The following is a 20,787-nucleotide window of genomic DNA, read 5'->3' as shown; positions in this document are numbered from 1 at the left end:
CAGTATACACTAATAGAATTGCAAGCTTTAAGCAGTGTGAGAATAATCAAATGTTGTAAAACAGTTTCTATGAAAACTTTTTTTCTTTTTCTTGTTAAAGAAACATCTAAGGAAAGTAAAAATAAAAAGCCTGACGGGCAAACTACTACCACAGAATCACTCCACACATGCAAAATCTGTAGTTGGGAATGAAGCAAGCAACAACTTTAATGCAGTCCCTGTTTCTTTGGAGATTGCTTTTGATAAATACTTGAGTTCCTCTCTTCCACTGAGTTTAGACTTTATTATTGATGTTGATAAACTCAATCCTACCACTTGTGATCAACTAATTCTGTGGTAGGCTTTCTAAACTCCTATACTTATTTATGTCTGTAGTAGTAATAATGTAACAGTTTATGAACTTGAAAAAATCACTTGCTAATTGTGGTATATCAGTTTTCTGAGAAGAAGCAGCATTATACAGAAATGGTGGGGGGTTGACTGCTTTTTCTGGAATTCCATTATTATCATTCCTTTTTCAGGTTCTGCTAACCTAGTAGTCCTTGGCTAACTTTGTTCTATTTTTACCTCCTCCTGTTCCCTTTAAAAAGGCTATTTTGTGACTTGCCTGCATGTTGATTGGTCAGAGTTAAATACTAAGTACCTCTTAAATTATAAGAAGTGAATAGATTTAAAGGATTTATACCACTCCAGGGTTTGTTGAGTAATGAAGTGATGTTAAATTCCCTGCGTTCTGATGTAATTTTATACCTGATGTTCAGAAGCTGAAGGGACCTCTTGAAGAGAGTTCTTTATTGTTGTCATAAGCACTAGTTAGAAGAATTAATACTGGTATGTAGCCTCAAAAGGTAATGTCACATGGAACAATGAATGCTAAGCTCAAATTCACATTAGAATCAGAAAAATTCACTGTCTTTTTAGAAAGGACAGACGTAAAACTACTTGCTTAGCCAATACTCTGTCAGTCATCTAGCAGTGTGCATAATGTGACCTGCATGTGATTTATATTTAGGAAATATTGAAAAACACGTAGTTCTTCCTGTGATCTGCACTGTCTGAATCTGGCCAGGAATAATAGCATGAGGTTATTCTTTGTACTCACCCTTTGGTTATTCCTTATTTTCTTATGCGTTTGTTTTAATTGTGGCAAGACACCCCAGTGATAACAAGCTCCAAGGCATGAAGCTCCTGCCTTTATGTGGAGTAAATCGTTGCTCTTCAGTGCTCCCCACTGATTGCACAAGGTTAACCTGCAGCGTCAAGCCAGCGACACTAACATCAAATCCCAAAAACACCAGTCCACAGTTCCTTTGAACACTTTTTCATAATTGTTGATATAGTGACAGTGATGTATATTTTAGGAATAATATATAATTTAGAATGTTTCCACCTTCTGTAGTAAAATAAAAAAGGCAAAGAGACTTACTCTTCATGGAAACTATGAAGGCTAGCAGGAATAAGTTTGATAACTTATTCCAAAAGAATCATCTATTGCTACTGTTAGAGCACCTCTGTGTTTAGGAACTGACTGGTGCACAGGGCCATTTCTTCTCTTGTTCCTGTCTATAAGAAATGAGGCCATTCGGTATATGCATGCCCAAACTATTGCTGGCTTAATACAGCAGCTATTCTTATGTAATGTGAATTAGTGTCCTTTACCATCCTTACCTCCTCTCTGCTGCCAGTGCTAAACAGTGGGTCTTGGAAAAAGTACTAACATTATTGGAGGATCCTATCTGTAAAAGAACTGGTAATTTATTCAGCCTCTGTTCAGTCTTCCTTTTCAGAGCTCACTGAATTAAGAGTTTGTCTCATGATAACCAAAAGAGATTCAGGCATGGGAGGTTCCCAAGCAGTAATCATGCAGTTTAAGAAAAAAAGCAAGTAATGTTACTGGATTATTTTCCTCTGCAGAGTCCCACTTCTGTTACCACTTTCCAGATAAATTCACATCCTCAGAAGTGTTGCTGAGCATGCTCCTTTTAGTTTGGAGTATTTTTGGTAGTTTTGCCATTTATTACTGATATCAGAATAAACTAAGCTGTATGGGGATGGCAAATCTGCCACCTAGAAGAAAACAAGTGATCCAGGCAGCCATTTGACATCTCTGCAGAGAGCATCCCAAGAAAGGGGAAACCCTAGGAAAAATAGAAGATCAGAGGAGTAAAATATAGAAACCCTTTGTAATGGATAGTATTAACATTAATAGCCCTTATTAATTTATGCCTGGTTGAGATTTTTTAACACAGAGGAAACATTGACATATTGGCAGACCTGAAGTCTGCTAAATGAAATTTGAAAAAAATATTCAGATTGTTTTTCAGTTTGGCTGATAATTTTTTTAATTTTAATTTATAATTTCAAACAATTTTTTCAGATATAGACTTATTTTAATGATTTTTAATGTTTTAAGATATTACTTACATCTCTTAGTTTGCTTACATTACTTATCTTCCCCTTTTAACACAAGTTCTCCACATTTATCTTTAGCATTTGAAATAGTTTATATGTACCATCAGACTGTAGTTATGTATGATTTTAAAATAAATATTCATTACATGACATACAAACCTTCATATCAGTTTTCTTTAAAGAGACTTAGAAAACCAGGTTATATCCTTTGCTGATGACCAGACTTGTATCGTGATGTGTGTCATTACCATTTCCACTGATAAAGCTGAATTGCTAAACACTGACCGATCATAATTTAATATTTACAAACTATGAGAAAAATTATTCTTAGTGCTTTCCTTCTGTATTTATGGGCATAACCACTATTACTTCCTATGAGAGTTATGTCTGAAGCTTCCTTTACATACCAAGTCAGAATTTGTCTCAATGAAATGACTTCGAAATGTTCGATGATTTCAGGGGAAATCAATGTGCAAAAATTTTAATTCTCCTGTAAGGAAGACTGATTTTCTTTTTTTCTGTAACAGTAACTGCTATCCTTAAAATTGCTCTCTAGGATAATGTCGAATTCTCTAGAAGGGATTTAAACCTGACAAGCCTCATTCTTGTACTGTGGGTAATCAATAAAATGGTACTTGCTGTATAGCAGAAATTAATTTCCAGCAGTAATTTTCGTGTTTCTATGCTCTGTTATTTAATCCTTGAAAAGGAAAATCAATCAAGTAAAATCTTCACTGATTTTACAGTATACTGTGGGCAGTTGCATCTGTACAAACATTACAGCTTCTGTCAGGAACATGTCAAAAGGATAAGATGGAAGCTTCTGTAGACTCCTTCTAAGTGTTAGCATTGAACCTACTTATCTACATGGAAAAATATATCTTAGCACATCTTTCATAATCAGGGATATGACTGTAGGCAACAGAAATAATAAGTCCAGTATCATCACTGCAGAACATGGGAATTTTGCCATAGACTTCGGTGAGGTCTGGGTTTAAATACAGTACTGCTGAAGCACTGAGAACAAAAGCAGTTCAATAGGATTTTGTAATAAGCAGCTGATCCTCATGCTGTAATTGGATCACTCTTCTCCTGCAAGATCTTATTCCCGCTATATGGAATTCCAGCGGTGGAACAGTGAAACCGGCAAAATCCCATTCTGAAGAACGTTGAAGCAAAAGCAAAAGGTTGTCCTTACTAGGCTTTACCTTGATGCCTTGCAGTGATATAAATAGAAATTTCATGCAATAAGGATTGTTTGGGCCCACTGTTTTAATTCCTGAGGCTTTACTGGTCATATTTTCTGTTTTCTCCTATGCTTCACTAGGCTTATCAACATTGCAAGCTGTGCTGGATTCTGCTGCTGAAAAGAAATGGCAAGTGACTGCTATCAATGTAGGAAATATTAACAATGACAGAAAAGATGAAACATACCGTTCACTGTTTCAAGATTTAGAGGTAAAAAAGGAAAGGCGAGTGATTTTGGACTGTGAACGCGATAAAGTCAACGACATTGTTGATCAGGTTTGCTATTCTTTATTCTTCAGTGACAGTGGTTGGCTATATTCTATAAGTAAATATATTGAGTTGATTTGTCTTGGTCATATTTTTGTGATTATTATGCATCATTTAGCAGTGACAGATTTATATCAAGGATCACATATGTATGAGGCAGAAAGTGAACATACAAATCCTATAATCCCTCCCTTTACTCAAAGGCAAGATAATTCTATCTGGATGAGCCTTTATGATTTTTTATCCTGGTTATTTAAAATAAAAACAACCATTTACAAAATATCAGGCTATTTCACAAACTAAGTAGTACACTGCATTATGCATAGTCGATACACTGTTATAAATGGTGCATTATAAATAGTTATATTATGTCTAAGGATTAGTTCCCTTTACACCTAGAAAGGATTTTCTCCTAATGCTTTTTCTGAGAACCTTTCACATCTTGGGAACACTGTATCACAACTTCTTTCTCATCTAATGCCCTTTGTAATCATGTTTCTAAGCTTTCTGTCATTCATACTTTCCTTGCGTGTCTGTTTGTTTTGTCTCACTCTTAAAACTGTGTTAACCAAAATTGGATGCCGTTTTCCATATCTAAGGCCTCCTGAGCTTTAAAAAGAACAGCAAATTATGTCTTCTCTCCACACATGCAAATTATGTGCCAAAATGATTTTTTTTAAATTTTGTTTTTCATAACATCATCACCATGCTCTGATTCAAATTATTGCATTACTTCCAAATCCACCTTTTTGGTCCTAATGTCTTGCTGGCTCTGTATCATACTGCTTGAATTTGGTCATGTGAGACTGTGTGGCATCAGTAGGGATGTATCATCAGAGTGTAGATGTATTTATTTAAAGGTTTTTTGAAGGGCTTGTTATTTTGGTCTTTGTTTTGAAGGTCATTACATTTTGGAGAGGCTCAGACAATGAGCAGTCTCCTAAATAGATGCATTGTATTTGCGTGTTGTATTTGGAATTCATATCCACAAACTCTTTCTCTAATTTTCAAAATAAACTTGAATTTGATCCTATTCTCCAGAACATTTAATCTCTGAGAGCATTATCTCCCTATCATTTGCATTTTTTTAAAATCATATTTTCTGACTGGTTATCCATGTCCAGAAATGTACAGTGTAGAGCAATGATTGAGATAAGTAGTAATTATAGGTCATCTTCGGTTGGCTCTGTGTGGCTTGCCGAACTGTTGTTCACTTACCTTACAATGACTTGTCCATGCCTCTTAGGAGTTTCTAATGATGTCCTACAGGAAAAACACCTTATTAGACTCAAGATATGTCACAACTGCTATTTCCTAATTATCGATTAGGCCAGAGAAAGAAAAGATACTGCTTTGACATATTTTGATCTTGCCAAGACTGTTTCGACCGTTTATTATCTTATTATCTGATAGATTCTTCTAAAAATAAATATGTATCAAAATTGGCTGACTGTAAATTTCTTTAGTTTTTCCTTTTAACCACTTTTTAAAAAACAAGAACCCTGTTTACCCTTTAGTTACCACTCATTTTTATAGTCTGTTTCATAACAGACCTGTTTTCTTCTTTGTCCACTTCTTATTTTGACTGCAGTTCTGGGATATTTTTCTTGCCCTAATTGCACTTTGATAGATTCTGTCTTGTGGAAAGGCTTATATTTTTTCAGCTTATCCCCATAGACTTGTGCTACTCCTTAGGCATACAGACTGTTCAGCTTTTGTTTCTGTTGTTCTTATTTGTAAGTCACTGAAGAATTCTGGATAACTGAATCATCCACAGAGGTCAGTTAATTTCATTCCAGTTAGTTGTTCTCAAAAAAGTTTACTGCTGTGCCCCAGAATATGTTCTCTTAAGCTGCTGTCAGCAGTCCTGTATGAGTTTAGTTTGGGAATTGTCTTCACAAGATAGCTTAGCAGTTTCTTGAGTTTCATCTGTTTTATAAGTCCATTATCCTTACACTCTGTAACCTCCTTTCTTTACATTAAAAGGTTAAACACTACTTTCAGTTATATTTCTGTAACCAAGTACGTGGCATGTAACTCGCTAGTACCCTAAGTTACAGGATACCTAGTCTGAATATTTTAGTAATGTGTTAAATGAGGAAATAAATGAATCATCCTCTCCTAATTTAAGTTGTTCTTATTGTTCAAAACTGGAATAAACCTCTACACTCCTCTTATCTGCTACATCCTTTCTCTGGAGAAGGGCTTAGCTTCAAAATGCAAGCTTCCACATGCAGACATAGTCTTAATTATTGGGCTTGTTTGGGAGAAGAATCCACGATACCCGTCTGCCAGTGGAGACTGCTGAGAAACCACCAGCTGGCTTTGAGGGAGATTATGAGGAAGACTTAGGGCAGTAAACAATTTGAACTTTAGAAGATTTCCTCATAATGCAGATGCTTTCATTAATGTCAGTGGGCTTTTAAACTCTAGTTCAAGGAACATTACAATTCTGTTACAGATGGAGCAGAATCTAAGCAGGAGTCTGCGAGGCTCAGTGCTTCTAATGCATGATGCCCACTCTCTCCTGGCTGGTTTGTGCCTTTAATACACAGCTTAGTAATTAACAATCAGCTTCTCTGTCTGGAGGGACTGTCCCTCTTGGGACTTGGACTTCAGCTGACTGATTTCTACCAGCAAAAAGTATGTTTGGTGGTGCATTAGGTAAAATAAAATGTAAAGCATTAAACAAACTCATTATTGTATACCATAAAGCTCACAACTAGCTTTTACATCATACTGCATTTTGTACTTTTCAAGTCTGTCCATGTACCAGGTGAACATCCTCCATTATGGTGTATTTCTTCTCTTTTACAGGTTATCACAATTGGTAAACATGTTAAAGGATACCATTATATCATTGCAAATCTGGTAAGTATTCCTAATATTTAAAATACATGTATTACTCATTTTTACTGTTTTGGATGCACACCAACTAGTATTTTGTTTTAAGTGCAATTTAGAAAACAGAAGAAAGCTAAATGTCTCCATCCTTGCTAAACGAATGCATGTGTTGAGACAATATTTGTTTTATTGTCTGAGTCTTTTCAGGACTTAAATGCCTCCTGTGATATTCCCGTCAATGGCAATGAAAGTTGCTTAGCACTTCAACAGAGCTTCTCTTTTTCTACATACTTTAGAAAAAGAGGGTACAGAAATTAGAAAAATAACTTTTTGCATCATTGACTGATACATTAATTCAAAAACCTGATAATTTTTCTCTCGCACTTCTAAACTACTTAAAAATTACAGTTATCAACTTTCATTCTGTTAGACTAGTGAGTCTTGGATTTATACATCTTTATCTCTCAGATTGGCTGGGTAATCAGTTTGAATTAATGTTTCTTGAATGTAAGTGATCAGACAGTATAGCTAATAGTTTTCATAAGGGGAAAGTTTGGAAAATTCACTACATTATGTCAAAGTAATTATTTTGAAATTGTCTAAAGGTGAAAGGCCATTTTATGGACATTAAAGTCAGCAACACTTCTTTACTGGAGCTGGGGAAACTAATCCAATAGTTTTTTGGAATAGACAAAGCAAATTCTGCAGGCTTGAATCTCAGTTATCCCATTCAAGAAAAGAGTCTGTGAGTGCTAGCAAAAAATTTTTTTCATCATTTACTCTTGAACTGTGATAGTGTTTGATATAAATTCCAGCAGGGCGCAGAGTGCCCTAATTTACACTGTCTTCTATGGTCCTTTGAGGACTCTGAGGAAACAGAAGGACCATAGTGTGCCATTTGCACTTCAGGCATAACCCCTGTCTCCTCCCAGCTTTGATCCAAACACTTCCCCTCTAGGTGGGCAGAACTCTGAAGAATCCTATCAGTGTGATGGTGGGAAGAAACCTTATACTTTAAAGGCCTCTTTAAAGGCTGAACACTGGGGTTTCATTTTTATATCCTATTAAATAATTTTTGGATAAAGAAGTTAAGGTACTGATACTCTCAAATCCAGCATAAGTCTTACAAAATTTGAAAAATTTAAATAACTTATATATATAATATAAATTATATATTTAGAATTATACATCTGTATTTATAATATAGATATTTGTGTCTTGCATTGCAAATTTTGGATAAAGAGTATTTTGATTCCTCAGGGAAATTTTAGAAAATATGCCTAGTGGATTTCATTGTGTTAACTGGTTGCTATTTTAGCCATCACTTTAAATTTGCAACAGTAATTCCATAAGATTTAAAACTTAATAAATCTTTTATTTTAAAGCTGTCTAGTATCATATATAAAATGTTTATGGTAATTATTTTAAAACTGTTTTTCTGTCAGAAAAGAAACTTAATCTAGTCCTTGATCATATCCCTTCTTCACTGAATCTGTCTTCTTTCTTTTTTGACTGTAGTGATGTTCTCCTCCAGTCTGATCAGTCAGTCAAGAAATTGATCTTTTTTAAGAATAAAAAATGCTGGTAGATGGAGAAGAGGTTAGGAGTATACAATGAATGCTCCTGTTTAACCATCCCACTAACAGTAATATTGAAGACAGTTTCATGACCCCCATAAATGTGTCTGTATTAGCATGCAGCAGCACATCACTGGTGAGGATCACTACTATGCAGTAATTTAGGAGCACCTAGTAGAGCACTTGTAACAGCTTATGATAGTGTGATCCGTTGCTGCTTCTTTTTGGGTTCATGTTCACTCTCAACATTCATTTGAACCAAAGTGTCTGAAATCAGTATTTTGTGTAAATGCATTTGGTATGGTTATTTGGGCAAAGTTAAATCATGGAACACAGAAAACAGAACACAAGAACTTTAAGAATGAGAAATAGTTCTTTATATCAGAGGGAGGAGGCTGAGGAGATGGCAGGTCCTTCCACCTACTTTAGAGTTCCTAACAAAAAGAGGACACAACTCTGGCCGTAACTATTCCTGCCTAAAGCTTGCTTAACTCTTTCTCATGGCAGTGTTCCCTTTCTCATTTAAATGGTCCCCTTGAAACAGGATTGTTTAGGAAGTAAGCATGGCAAGGACAGATGCACTCATCCCATGTTTTATAAAGTTGTTTGCCTAATGAGAAAAAAGTGTTACTGGCTGACAGAGCTGGCAACCCAGGATTTAAACTTGGATGCAGTTTGAGGAAAATGTTGACTTACTTACACTTCTGCAATAGAAGTCATATGGTAACTCTGTATTTGTATATACTATTGAGGGAACTGCCAAACGTATTGAAATAACAGACATAATTTTTTCTGTGCCCAGGGATTTACTGATGGAGATTTGTCAAAAATTCAGTTTGGAGGAGCTAATGTCTCAGGATTTCAGATAGTTGACTATGATGATCCTCTGGTATCAAAATTTATACAACGTTGGTCAACACTGGAGGAGAAAGAATATCCTGGTGCACACACCAGTACAATCAAGGTATGTCTTATATTTGTTTTAAGCATGGTAGATGTACAGGAAGTGAAGGAATTGGAATATAAAGACTAGACAGAGAAAGCCGTTGAAAATCAACTGTGACAGCACAATTTTATGTTTCTCTGCGGTACTTTTAACGTTCTCTATCATAGGCCCATTTGAGTAAAGATGCTACATTCCCAAAAATGTTTAAGAACACTTTAGTTTTTCTTCTGTCCCTATAAATCTGTGCCTGACAGCTTATTAGGTGATTCTTTTGGATGTGATGATATGTTAATTACATACTGACTACTACTGATTTTTCTCTTTCTCTGTGTTTTGAAATGTTTTAAAGACAAATATTCAGTCGTCTGTTTGCTTCTGGGGAACACAGATTTAACATTTTTTTGATATAAAATAGTCTTAAGAAATGGTAGGACAGTTGCATTAAGACAGATACTTAAGTCCCACAAAGGCTATTAAAATTAAATGCTATGTCTGATGTACAGAATGATGGTCTCAGTTCAGACCTGAGTGACACATGATGTGACACCAGGCAAGTGGTTAAGCTTCTTACCTCAGTTTTCTGCTGGATAAAGCTAGGATAATACTACCTTCTTACTTTCTTACTTCCCATAATGAAAATTAATTAATAGCTGAAAGATGTTAAAAAGAATAGCTCAATGCTAAATAATAATTATTGGTTTAAGTAATACAATCAGAAATTTTAATAAGAACATGTATTCTTAAATGGCTCTACAATGTTTTTAGACAAAAAGATAAATGGCAAATGTTCTAGGCATAACTTTTTTGTGCTGTAGCTTGAATATGAAATATATTCTTAATTTGTAATGAAACGAATAAGAAGTTTCAGCAAGAAATGGAAAAAGCATTTTTTAAATTCCTGAAACAAAAGTCCTTTAAAGCACACAACCTTAATTTTAATTTAAAAATAAAGATTATAGATTCCTTTTCTATGAGACCGTATTTGGTGGTTACTTAGTCAAAGCAATGATTTTTTTCTGTGGTTATTTTTGTAGTTTAAAATCTTTATGACAGAAGTGAATTTCTTATTTGATGTTTGAAAAAGTAAACTGTACTCTATCTTATGTCTTTAGGTACATTCATATTACAGACATAGTATGTGCAATTTGTATTGTTCTCATTCAGGAAAAAGGGAAGGGATGTGGCTGTGGGGTATTAATACCCCAGTTTTGTCTCTCTGGTTATTGAGTGCCCAAATCTATCTACCTACCCACTGGTGTTGCAGAATCATAGTCTGGAAATAATAATATTGAAATACATGACTGAAGTAAAGAAGTCAAACTGAAACCAAGATGCAGTTTTTATCACTGATGGAAAAACAAATGGGTGGAACACAGTAACAAGAACTCTGGTTCCTCTGTTGTTACTTATGCTAGCAGGAAATTGCATGTGTGCTAAATAACGTGAGGTGGTTGCAATGTTTTATTAAAGCACTAAAATATTTTAACTCTATCACATATATTCCCTTTATTTCTTCCATTATAGGTCCTTTCAAGTCTAGTAGAAATTGAAAGGGTTGAAGGAGACTATTTAGAATATCTTCTGGTTTTGATTTTGTTATGGATAGGAAAACTAAATAATTGAAACAGTTATTTTAATGAATATCATTAACTTAGATCACATTTTAAATTCAATTTAAAAATCTGATCTCCCTTTGTATATTGATTGATTAAGGAGCATACAGGATTGCACTGGTAGTCAAGAAACTGAGATCTATATAAATTATCAAGATAATTTATAAATGCTAGAGATACTGATGGTGGAGAAAATGGGAGTATATATTGCAATATTTAGTGACATTGATTGTATCACTTACTGTATTTCTTTGTCTTTCTCTTGCCCTTATACACGTATTACTTGTCATTTTTGCTTGTCATTAGATGTAAGGTCAGAGATATGTCACATTTCATTCCCATCCTTGAGGAAGCTAGAGGCAGGGCAGAATCATAGAAATCATAGAAACAGGGCAAGAAAGATCTTTGAGTCAGTCACCCAGTCCATTCTCCTTGCCTGAAGGCAGAATCGGATAAACCTGTGCAGTTCCTGTGGGTAGTGATTTCATGACTTCCCCAAGCAATCTATTTCAGATTTTAAATAATCTTATTTTTGCCTTTTGTCTAGCCTCAGTCAGCCTTTATATCACCTAATGCATTACTCCTTTATGTGTTTTGAATGGATATGAGGGTATTCGCCTTTTTAGATGTCCTATATTTAAAGATGTCTGCCTTGTTTCCTGCCTAGCTTTCCTCTCTGCAATACTAAATAATCCCTTTTCCTTTGCATTTTTTGCTCTCTGATCATGTTCATCATTTTGCTCTGGAACCTTTCTATTTGGTATCAAATAAAAATGCCAGACTGGCTGCTGCACTGCATGCAAGTGCTATGCTGAAGAAATGGAAATAACGGCTTCCTGTATCTTAGAGACCGTACTCATTCTGGGGTTTCCTTTTGTGTTAATTTTTTTTTCTTTTTTTTTTTTTTTCCCTCTCCTCACCATCATGATACTATTGAAATATATTTGTCATGAGACACACGCTAACAACAAAATCTTCTGCATTGTTTTCCTGTGTTGCTGCTGATTTAGGCTGTTTAATTGCACTACTTACCTGTCGTTGCTGAACATTGCATTCCTTCTTATATTAATATTCTAGCTGTGTTTGTTACCCTTTGCTTCTTGAAATAGTGTAAAAACATCTAAGGTACTGAGCAGGTTAAAGCACTTGTCTTGCATTTATACCTTCAGTCATCTTACAAGTAACTTTTCTCCCCTTTTTATTTTGAGGTAATTTTCCGAATTGTCATAGCTTTTGCCACTAGTTCCCATGGATTCTAGGAAACTGCAGATCCCATATAAAATGGATTGAAAGGCTAATAAAAGCCCTGTATTATCAGTATAGAAGTGAGAGATGGTTACATACCCCTTGCAGGTAATATTATACCTGGGATTGCAAATGTTCTATCATCGCAGACAAAAACATTGCAACGGTGTTGTATTATCTTTCTTTTGCAATCCAAAAAGAAGTGTACATTCATTTCACATTATAAAATGCAAGTCAATGAGGTATGACTAAACTGATATAAAGACAGCATCCAAATACAGTCCTGAAAACAGAGAAAAACAACCCTTCTAAGAAAGAAGTCCATTTCATAGGAACATACTCCTCAAGAAGCAAAAGCATTGTTAAAATCCTGTTCTATAGATGCCCAGAAGAGGACCTGGCTCAAATTGCTTTAAAAATGCATCTGCACAATTCATAAAAAATTAGTTATAAGAAATTGCAGTCTTAGAACATAGGTGAGATGAAACACTGATTTTATTTCTTGGTGCACTGTACCTATACTGATAAAACCACAAGATTTAAAGATTAGGCAAGATACTTAAAGCTAGTGCTTTGAAGATTTTTTCCAGATGGTATTTTCACCTTTCAAAAGTAAAGCTGATACGCTGTTTACCTAGATGAAATTTATAATATATCTGTTGTAACGAAGAGTGTTATCAGTTCTAGAAGAGCTAATGATGTGTAGATCTTGAAACATACAGTTGAGCATCCTCGTTAATTTCTTTGTCAACCAGGGAAAAAAAAAGCCATATTTAATTTTATCAAGGCTTAATAATAACATGTTGATGTCTTCTTTTGATCCATTATTGTGTATTTACAGATATGCTGGGTTTTCTGAGACTTGTCAGACTTTTATGTTTAAGGCAAGTTTAAGGCAAGTTTCTTGATCTTGTGGAAGGACACTGAAGGACAGCACATCCATCCAACTGCTCCAACTTCATTTTTTGATTAACTTAATGTATTTGGGGGCAACCTTTGGTATATTTTCAGGAAGAAGCTCAATTTGTACCTCTTGAAGGCTGGTGAGACATAAGTTGTATTGCATTTGTGTACCAGGGTTTTGGTAACAGCGGGCTACAGGGGTGGCTTCTGTGAGAAGCTACTGGAAGCTTCCCCCATTTCTGATGGAGCCAGTGCCAGCCATTTCCAAGATGGACCTGCCACTGACCAAGGCTGAGCCCATCAGCGAGAGTGGTAGTTCCTCTGGGATAACATAGTTAAGAAGGGGAAAAAGCTTCTGCACAACAGCAGCCAGGAAGAGGAGTGACAGTATATGAGAGAAACAGCCCTGCAGACACCAAGGTCATTGGGGAAGGAGGGGGAGGAGGTGCTTCAGGTGCCAGAGCTGAGATTCCCCTGCAGCCTGTGGTCTAGACCATGGTGAGAGCAGGCTGTCCTCCTGCAGCCCATGGAGGTCCACAGGGGAGCTGAGATCCACCTGACCACTGTGGAGGACCACACAGCCTGAGGGAGGCTGTGACCCCTTGGGAAACCTGTACTGCAGCAGGATTCTGGCAGGGACCTGTGGACTCATGAAGAGAGGAGCCCACGCCAGAGCAGGTTTGCTTTGAGGACTTGTGACCCTGTGGAAGGGACCCACACTGGAGCAGTCTGTTCTTCAAGGACTGCACCCTGTAGAAGAGACCCATGCTGGTCTCATGAAGAACTGCAGCCTATAGGAAGGACTCACATTGGTGAAAGACTGTGGAGAACTGTCTCCCTTGGAAGGGACCTGACACGGAGGTAGGAGGAAGCAGTGGTAGAGACATGTGATGAACAGACTGCAACCCTCATTTCACATCCCCCTGTGCCACTGTGGGAGCAGGGGGGTATAGAGTATTTGTGAGTGAAGTCGAGTCCATGAAGAAGGGAGGAGTAGGGTAAGATACTTTAAGATTTAGTTTTTATTTTCTCATTATCCTACTGTGATTTGATTGGTAATAAATTTTCTCCAAGTTGAGTCTGTTCTGCCTGTGATGGATTTCTAGCTTCGTAATCTCTTTCCCTGCCCAACCAATGCATAGCTAAGATAGCAAAACACTAAATTGTTTTTACCTCCTGAATTTGCCTTCAGTATTTTCATGTTTTCAAGTCTCTCTTTTATAGTCAAGTTGTGTAGTCTTTTAGGAAATTACTTTGAAACCATAAGTGAGGAAGAATGATGCTTGCAACTGAAAGATGTTGGTTTAAATCTACTGGTGCTAATTTACCTCAAGGATGTAATACAGATAACAAGCAGACAAAAAATATATAAATATATAGCACACAATTATGTACCTTGCAGAAATAATTAAAATTAAGATGACTCACTGATAATAAGGAGCAATGGAGAAAACCATGAAAACAATTATTCAAACTGAAAATTCAGAAGACATTCAGTCTAGATAGAGATGAGGAAGCAAAAGTGTGCAGTTAATGAATGAGACAATACCTTCACTTTGGGGCATGCTTCTTGTGATTGCAGTGTTTTGCAGAATGGTTTTATAATGCAATGAATTTTAATAAGAGTTATAAGGAGTATTCTGTTGCACCTGCTGCAGATTTAATAGGAAATATGATTGAATGTGCCTAAATTCAAGTAGATCATAATGATTTATAAATAAGAACTAAAAAAGAAGTAGTTAATTTCAGTATTTATTATAAGATTTAACCAGAAACTGATCTAGAGTAAATTTTTTGTTAAGTGCCGTTGTAAAACTGTAGATTTGTGAGATTGTTCTGCCTACTGCTTCCAGTCCTTGCATTTTGGTTTCCTGGACATAAAAAAATATAGCAATTAATGTTTTAACTACCTCGTTTCACTGCGCTTTTGAATCCCAGTCTTCTCTACTTGAAAAAATACATAAAAAATTGTGGGCATAAGAAATTTCAGTGTTATACTTCATGCTCCTTTTTAATAGCCTTAGGGCCTTTTGCGTGTTATTGCTCATTACAGCATAGTTGCTTTGGTTTGGTTTGGGGGTTTTTTTTAAGGAAAACTCAATTAAAGAATGGAACGTTTAGTCACTGAAAGTAGTGGGTGGTTTGAGGCACTATCTGTAGGTTTGTCTCAGACATACAAAGGGCCAATTGACCCAGATCCTTTGATCTTGCATGTGAAAGTGGCTGAATTGTGCTAAAATAAAAGAATTTGCCAGACTTCGGAAAACTATAGAGCCGAATGTCTCTATGAAGCTATGTTTCTTTGAATTTGAATCCACTTAGTAATTATAAATTTTTAAGGATCTTCAGCCAACAAAGTGCAATGGATTTCTCCTGCCTATTTTCCCAGGAGCACTCTAGCACTTTTTTCAACCAGCAATTCACCTTGATATGGTTGATATAAATGGGAAAAGCTACTATTCCTTCATGCTCCAAGGGTTCAACAAGATCAGATGTATCTCTGGCATGAGGAAGACCAATGTCATTTAGGGCAGTAGAGCTGGATGGAAAAGTGGGGATAAGAGGAGTGATACACAAAGATGAAAATAGTAGTAGTAGGAGGAATGATGTCATTCAAAAAAAGGGGTCAGCAAAGTGAAAAGAGGCTGTTGGTACAGAAGTGAAAGGCACAGAAGGGTGGTGGCAGCTCAGAGCTGGAGAGGCGTCTATGACTGAATGTTTCTTGGGTCAGGGGAATAAGGGAGGAGCAGAAGCACTGGGGATCACTTATGTTAACAGGGACAGGCTTATTTCTGGGACAGGCCTGGTATTAAGGACCAGACAGTGTAGGTAGCTGCCTATACTATCTAGTATGGGGAGGCAGATAAGTAAACATGAAGTGTTAACTGTGTCTTGGGAAATTCAGCAACCTAGAAAGAATGGTGTATTCAATTCTATTAGGATTTTACTTGGAAATTAGATAGGAGAAAACAGGAGAAAGCTGTTTGTCTTGAGACAACAGGCAGATACTTGTGCTGGTTGGGGTAGATGAGAACTGATAATGGAAAGGGGGAATTGTTGTGGTTCAGGGGCTTTGTGCATTTTTTTTTCTATTCTTTTAAATTTAAGACTTGAATTATTACTAATATTTTTAAATAGCAGATTTTGAAAATTCTTAGAACAATGCAATATGTATGATGAGAATCATTGATTGTTTTTTCCTTCTCTCGCCCCAACTTCCCCCACACACACTTTAACACTTCAAGCATTCATACTAGTTCTTTCAGATCCATTTCTTGGAGCATGTTTTTTTCAGAAATGTCTTTTGCCTTTATATTTGTACATTTTGTTCTCATCCTGTGAGATTTCCCTACTTGGTCTGTTTTTACCGCTATAACCATAGGCTTCAGTTTATGCTGCTGGATCCTGCTGATTTTTAACACTGTGAAGAGTGACATACTTTGCTGTAGCTTAGCCTCAAAGTAAAAGGTTTTATGTGTTCATATGGTGACAATTAAAATGCCATATAATCTCTGTGATAAATTAAAGGTGATTTTTGTCATTAGAGGCATTGCTGTTTTGCAAGTATATTCTGTTTACAGTTAGAAGCAAGATTACACAAATAATTCTAAAATCTTATTTATTTTGTTAGTGTGCATATTTTCTATATGTAGTGGCATGATTAGAATACAATGGCATCTTTTTTAAGTAAAATGCTGTGGGTTCAAATACAAATAATTGTTTTTATTATTCTGCAAAGCTCTTTGAGTTCAAACCCAACTAAATGGTTTTAATTTTTTGTCAAGTTCTATGTGGTTTTTTTTGGTGATAAAAGGTTCACCAGGAATAAGCTATAGATTCTGAGAATTAGGAGAGTTAAAAAGCATTCAGAAAAATGGTAAAGGATAGGACAAGATAGACTTTTAAAGGAACTTAATAAAAATAAGTGAATTTAGATAGGAAACTTTTCAGCCATTGAGTAATGACTAAAAATTTTTAAGAACCTCCATGATATGAGGTTCAAAGAAATTGTTACTTAATTGTAGTGAATAAACAATTTACATTTATAGAAACATGTAAATTATGAACAGAGTTGTTTCTGTCTACTGTAAGGAGAGATTAGATGTCTTCCTGGTTTATTTATTTTTAATTATTCAGGTTTTTTCAGAGGAAGAAGGAAAGTTATAAGGTAGAAGAAAAAGATACAGTGTAAAGATTTGCATTGAAATCTACTTTACTCCATTCAAGATCTTGTTTTCATACTTACTAGTTATTCTTTCTCATTAGGAAATGTTAGAAGGAAGGATATTTTTTACTGCAGATAGTATAATATATTAAGGGGAAAAAAGCTACAACTGTGAATGTTTTGGGTTTTTTTGTGGAGTTTTTGAGGTTTTTTTAATACTAGCATAAAAGGTGCCACATTGTTTTTCATGGCACTGGCTAGAGTACACCTCGCAGAACTCTTCAGTCCGCTTCAGTGTTTCATTCAGTTTAAATATCTTATACATGATAACTGGAGCAACAGTAAAGTATAAACCTTGTCCAGCAGTGGATTGTAATTGTGGCATTGTTACTAACTCTGCTTCCTGAGTGAACAATTTGAATTGTCTCACCAGTTATATGCATTAGATCCACTCACCACTCACTCTATAAAAGCTAAGAAAAACCAACATAGTGGACTGAGAGTAAATGACAGGACACTTCTGAAAGTATCTGCTCATCTTTCTGTGGGTGCAGATTGCTTAGTTGAGAGAGATATCAAAAGATTTCTAAGATTGACATGGTAAAGACCTTTCTCTGTAATGTGTTTTCAGAAAATAAAGAGGGCACAATATTAGACTTCTTTGACCTTCTGGATAATGGAAAGGATAAATTCCCATACAACTTCTGTATTCCTGAATGAGTGTAAGATATGCATGCCAACTTTCTGTTCATTTAAATGGAAAAAGGTTCTGGAAATGCAGTAGATTCAAATGCCAGTGCCATTAATAAGATCTGGCATTGTGCTGCTTACTCCTGGAAGACAGAACATTCACTTTGCCATTAAGACTTTTGCCCAGATCCATAATTTTTTTCTTCTCTGACATTTTTCTGATATTTTGAAGAAACATCTGTTTTATTCTAGCATTAGCTCTTCTCTTTGGTCATTTGATTTAATCTAATGGAAGATCAAAGTACTTTAAAAGCTCTGTTCTCAGTGTAAAATTTAAAAAAAACAGCAGGTACCTGCACTCCTTCTTTCTCTCTTTTTTTTTTTTTCTTTCTTTCTGCTGAATTAGCACCTCCAGTGGCTCTAGTGAGAAGATTGTTCTGAATTGGAAATAATCTTGGGGGAGGAATTACAGTTCAGGAATCTTCTTCTTATTAAAATGGCAGGTGAAATATGTAGAAAGGCCAAGCAACTTGGGATTTATAAATCTTGCGATCTTTGCTATATTCAGTTTTAAAAAGAGTGAAAGAAGGTCACTTTTGCCTAGAAATATCCTACAGTGGGAGCACTAGGATAATTTGAGTGTCCCAGTCTTCTCCGTCCCTGCTGGATGTACTGTATGTCTTTCAAATAAGAGTTAGACTTTCAGGAATTTAGGCTTTGACAAGTACCTGCCTACTGGGCTAGCTGTTCTGGGTATACCCAGAAAGCAGCCTTTCTAAACCAAACAAGGAGATAATTAAACTAAACATGTCTCAAAATCAGCAGATTTTCTGGATTGCAGTTTTGAAGATGAATACTTCAGTTTTTCTAAGGTGACAGGTTGCTTTAAGGTGTTCTTTGCATCTCATGTCATGGCATTTCAAAGCAAAAATACCTATGATTTGTCTAGCTTTTCTGTGCACATAGAGTTCTGGAATTGCATTAAATAAAGGCTGTTATCAAAGTGGAAGTTGATGTGACTCTACAACTTTGGGAAACAAAATTTGATACAGATATCGTATTCATGAAGATAAGTAGGGCGTGATCTCTTAACGCCTTCTTACTGATATTAAGTTCATGTTTTTGAAGATCAGATAATTTTACATTTTATTAATTTCTCTTCTCCCTTTAGTCAGGACTGGAGTTTTATATAAAAATTTAGAAATAATATTCCTAAATATCTTGGGTATATATGCAGTTATTTTCAGCTGAAAGCAAGTCTGTTGTTGTGACTGACTATCTTCACTAGAGCTCCATCCTAACATAAGGACCAAAGAGGAGGAGGCAGACATTGTCTTTTCTGGGCTCCCTGACCTCTATCTCACAGCCCCAGTATTTGAAACATGCCCATAGTTATTGAAGCTGCTTCCGTGCCTAAAGCCCATTTGCAGTTTGAATGACAAGCAGCTCAACATGCTACTGTGTACAGACTCCCCCCATTCTTGCTAATACCTGTACAAAACAGATGAAAACAAAGCATGATTATGGGCACATTACAAATTACAAATGGCATTTATATGTACAAGATTTGACAATGTCTCTTATTTATGTTGAAAGTAGTTGTTTGCTTTTCCATGCCTGTCATGATGGTATTCAAGGTGTCATGAGATCCTGAAGGAATTAGCCATTTCCTATCAGTTGGTGAATTTTCTACCCTCTTTCACTGAATTCTCCACTAACTCTTTCAGCTGTCAGACCACTTTCAAATATTTTCCAAAATGTGTGTAATACTGTTTCAAAATAGCCCTTGGATACAGTAATTAAAGAAAGACCCCTAAGTATTATTTTGACTACGTTGGAAGTAATAAAAGAGAGTTGCCCAGTTCCTTTACTAGTTCTTGACGGTAACTTTGTGTCTCATTTCTTTTTGCTTGTGGGTTTACATACGTATATACCTGGGTTTTATATACGATTTATAAAAATGAAGAAATGTTTATATCAATCTTTCTGCTTTTGTTGAAGATATGAGCATTCAAGTAGAGAAGTGTTTTATTGTGGGGAAAATGCACAAAGTTCAGATGAGAGATTTTGTTATAGTGTATTTTGTATATGTGCTGGTATTTAAGTATATTTAAATTATTTAAACATAAGAAGAAATGCTGAAAGTGTGTTTACTCCTACTGATTCTACCCTCCTGCACTTGCAGCAAAGAACCTTTCCTTTATTATCTCTCTGAGAAACTTACCTCTCTTCAAGGAAAAATATTTTTATCAAATTTTACACCTCTTTTCTCGTAGTGTCTGTTAGTGATAGTGTTGCTTCCCCTGCTGTTGCAATAGCAGTTCCCCATACATGGTGAGGAACCTCAATCTATGCCTATTTCAGACTGATTTCTGCTTTCTTGAGCACTGCTACAGCTGGATCTGCTATTCTAGCTGAGGGTTCCCTAGTGTCTTGAACAACAGCACTGCATTCTTTGACACCTGCCAACATTTTTTGTATTATTTTATTTGTCTTTCTCACTGTTTTGTTTGATTAGGAGTGAATAGTAGTTCTTAGGCCCCTTGAGTGGTTTTAATTTGCTATTAGTTTGTCTACAATGTAGATCTAAGCTGATCACCCTGGACTTCTCTGGTAGTCCCAGAAATCATTGGAGATCAAGTTAGTGGAACCTGAAGCACAGCTAATTTCTTCTTCAAAAAACTTTCTACCTGGTCTAATGAATCACAACTTAGTATGCTTTTCTGACTGTGAAAAACCCACAAACAAACCCAAACTAATAGATTTAGACATTGCAAATATCCAAATCAAGAGAAAAACAATTCGACTTCTTATGATTCAGAATGCTTTCATTTTTTTTCTTTTTTTTTTGCATTGATGTCTTGGCATATTTATTTC

At 35.8% G+C, this 20,787-nt stretch overlaps 1 protein-coding gene across 5 annotated transcripts in view; it reads left to right on the top strand.

The window, feature by feature from the left end:
• GRIA2 (glutamate ionotropic receptor AMPA type subunit 2) overlaps nt 1-20,787 on the top strand; it is a 92,442-nt gene that overhangs the window by 43,962 nt on the left and 27,693 nt on the right. For all 5 annotated transcript variants that reach the window (XR_003571116.1, XM_027882840.1, XM_027882837.1 and 2 more), the window contains exons 4-6: nt 3,740-3,936; nt 6,745-6,798; nt 9,151-9,312. Coding sequence is in view for 4 of the 5 variants with exons in the window: in XM_027882840.1 (XP_027738641.1) it covers nt 3,740-3,936; nt 6,745-6,798; nt 9,151-9,312 (413 nt within the window). In the remaining variant the exon portion in view is untranslated. The remainder of the gene's footprint in view (nt 1-3,739; nt 3,937-6,744; nt 6,799-9,150; nt 9,313-20,787) is intronic.

Source organism: Empidonax traillii, unplaced genomic scaffold, assembly GCF_003031625.1.
Source record: "Empidonax traillii isolate 1590-97213 ecotype Southwest subspecies unplaced genomic scaffold, ASM303162v1 scaffold112:size1231168, whole genome shotgun sequence".
Lineage (NCBI taxonomy): Eukaryota > Metazoa > Chordata > Aves > Passeriformes > Tyrannidae > Empidonax > Empidonax traillii.
Note: the sequence above shows the minus strand (reverse complement) of the source record. Positions and strands in the feature narration are given on the sequence as shown.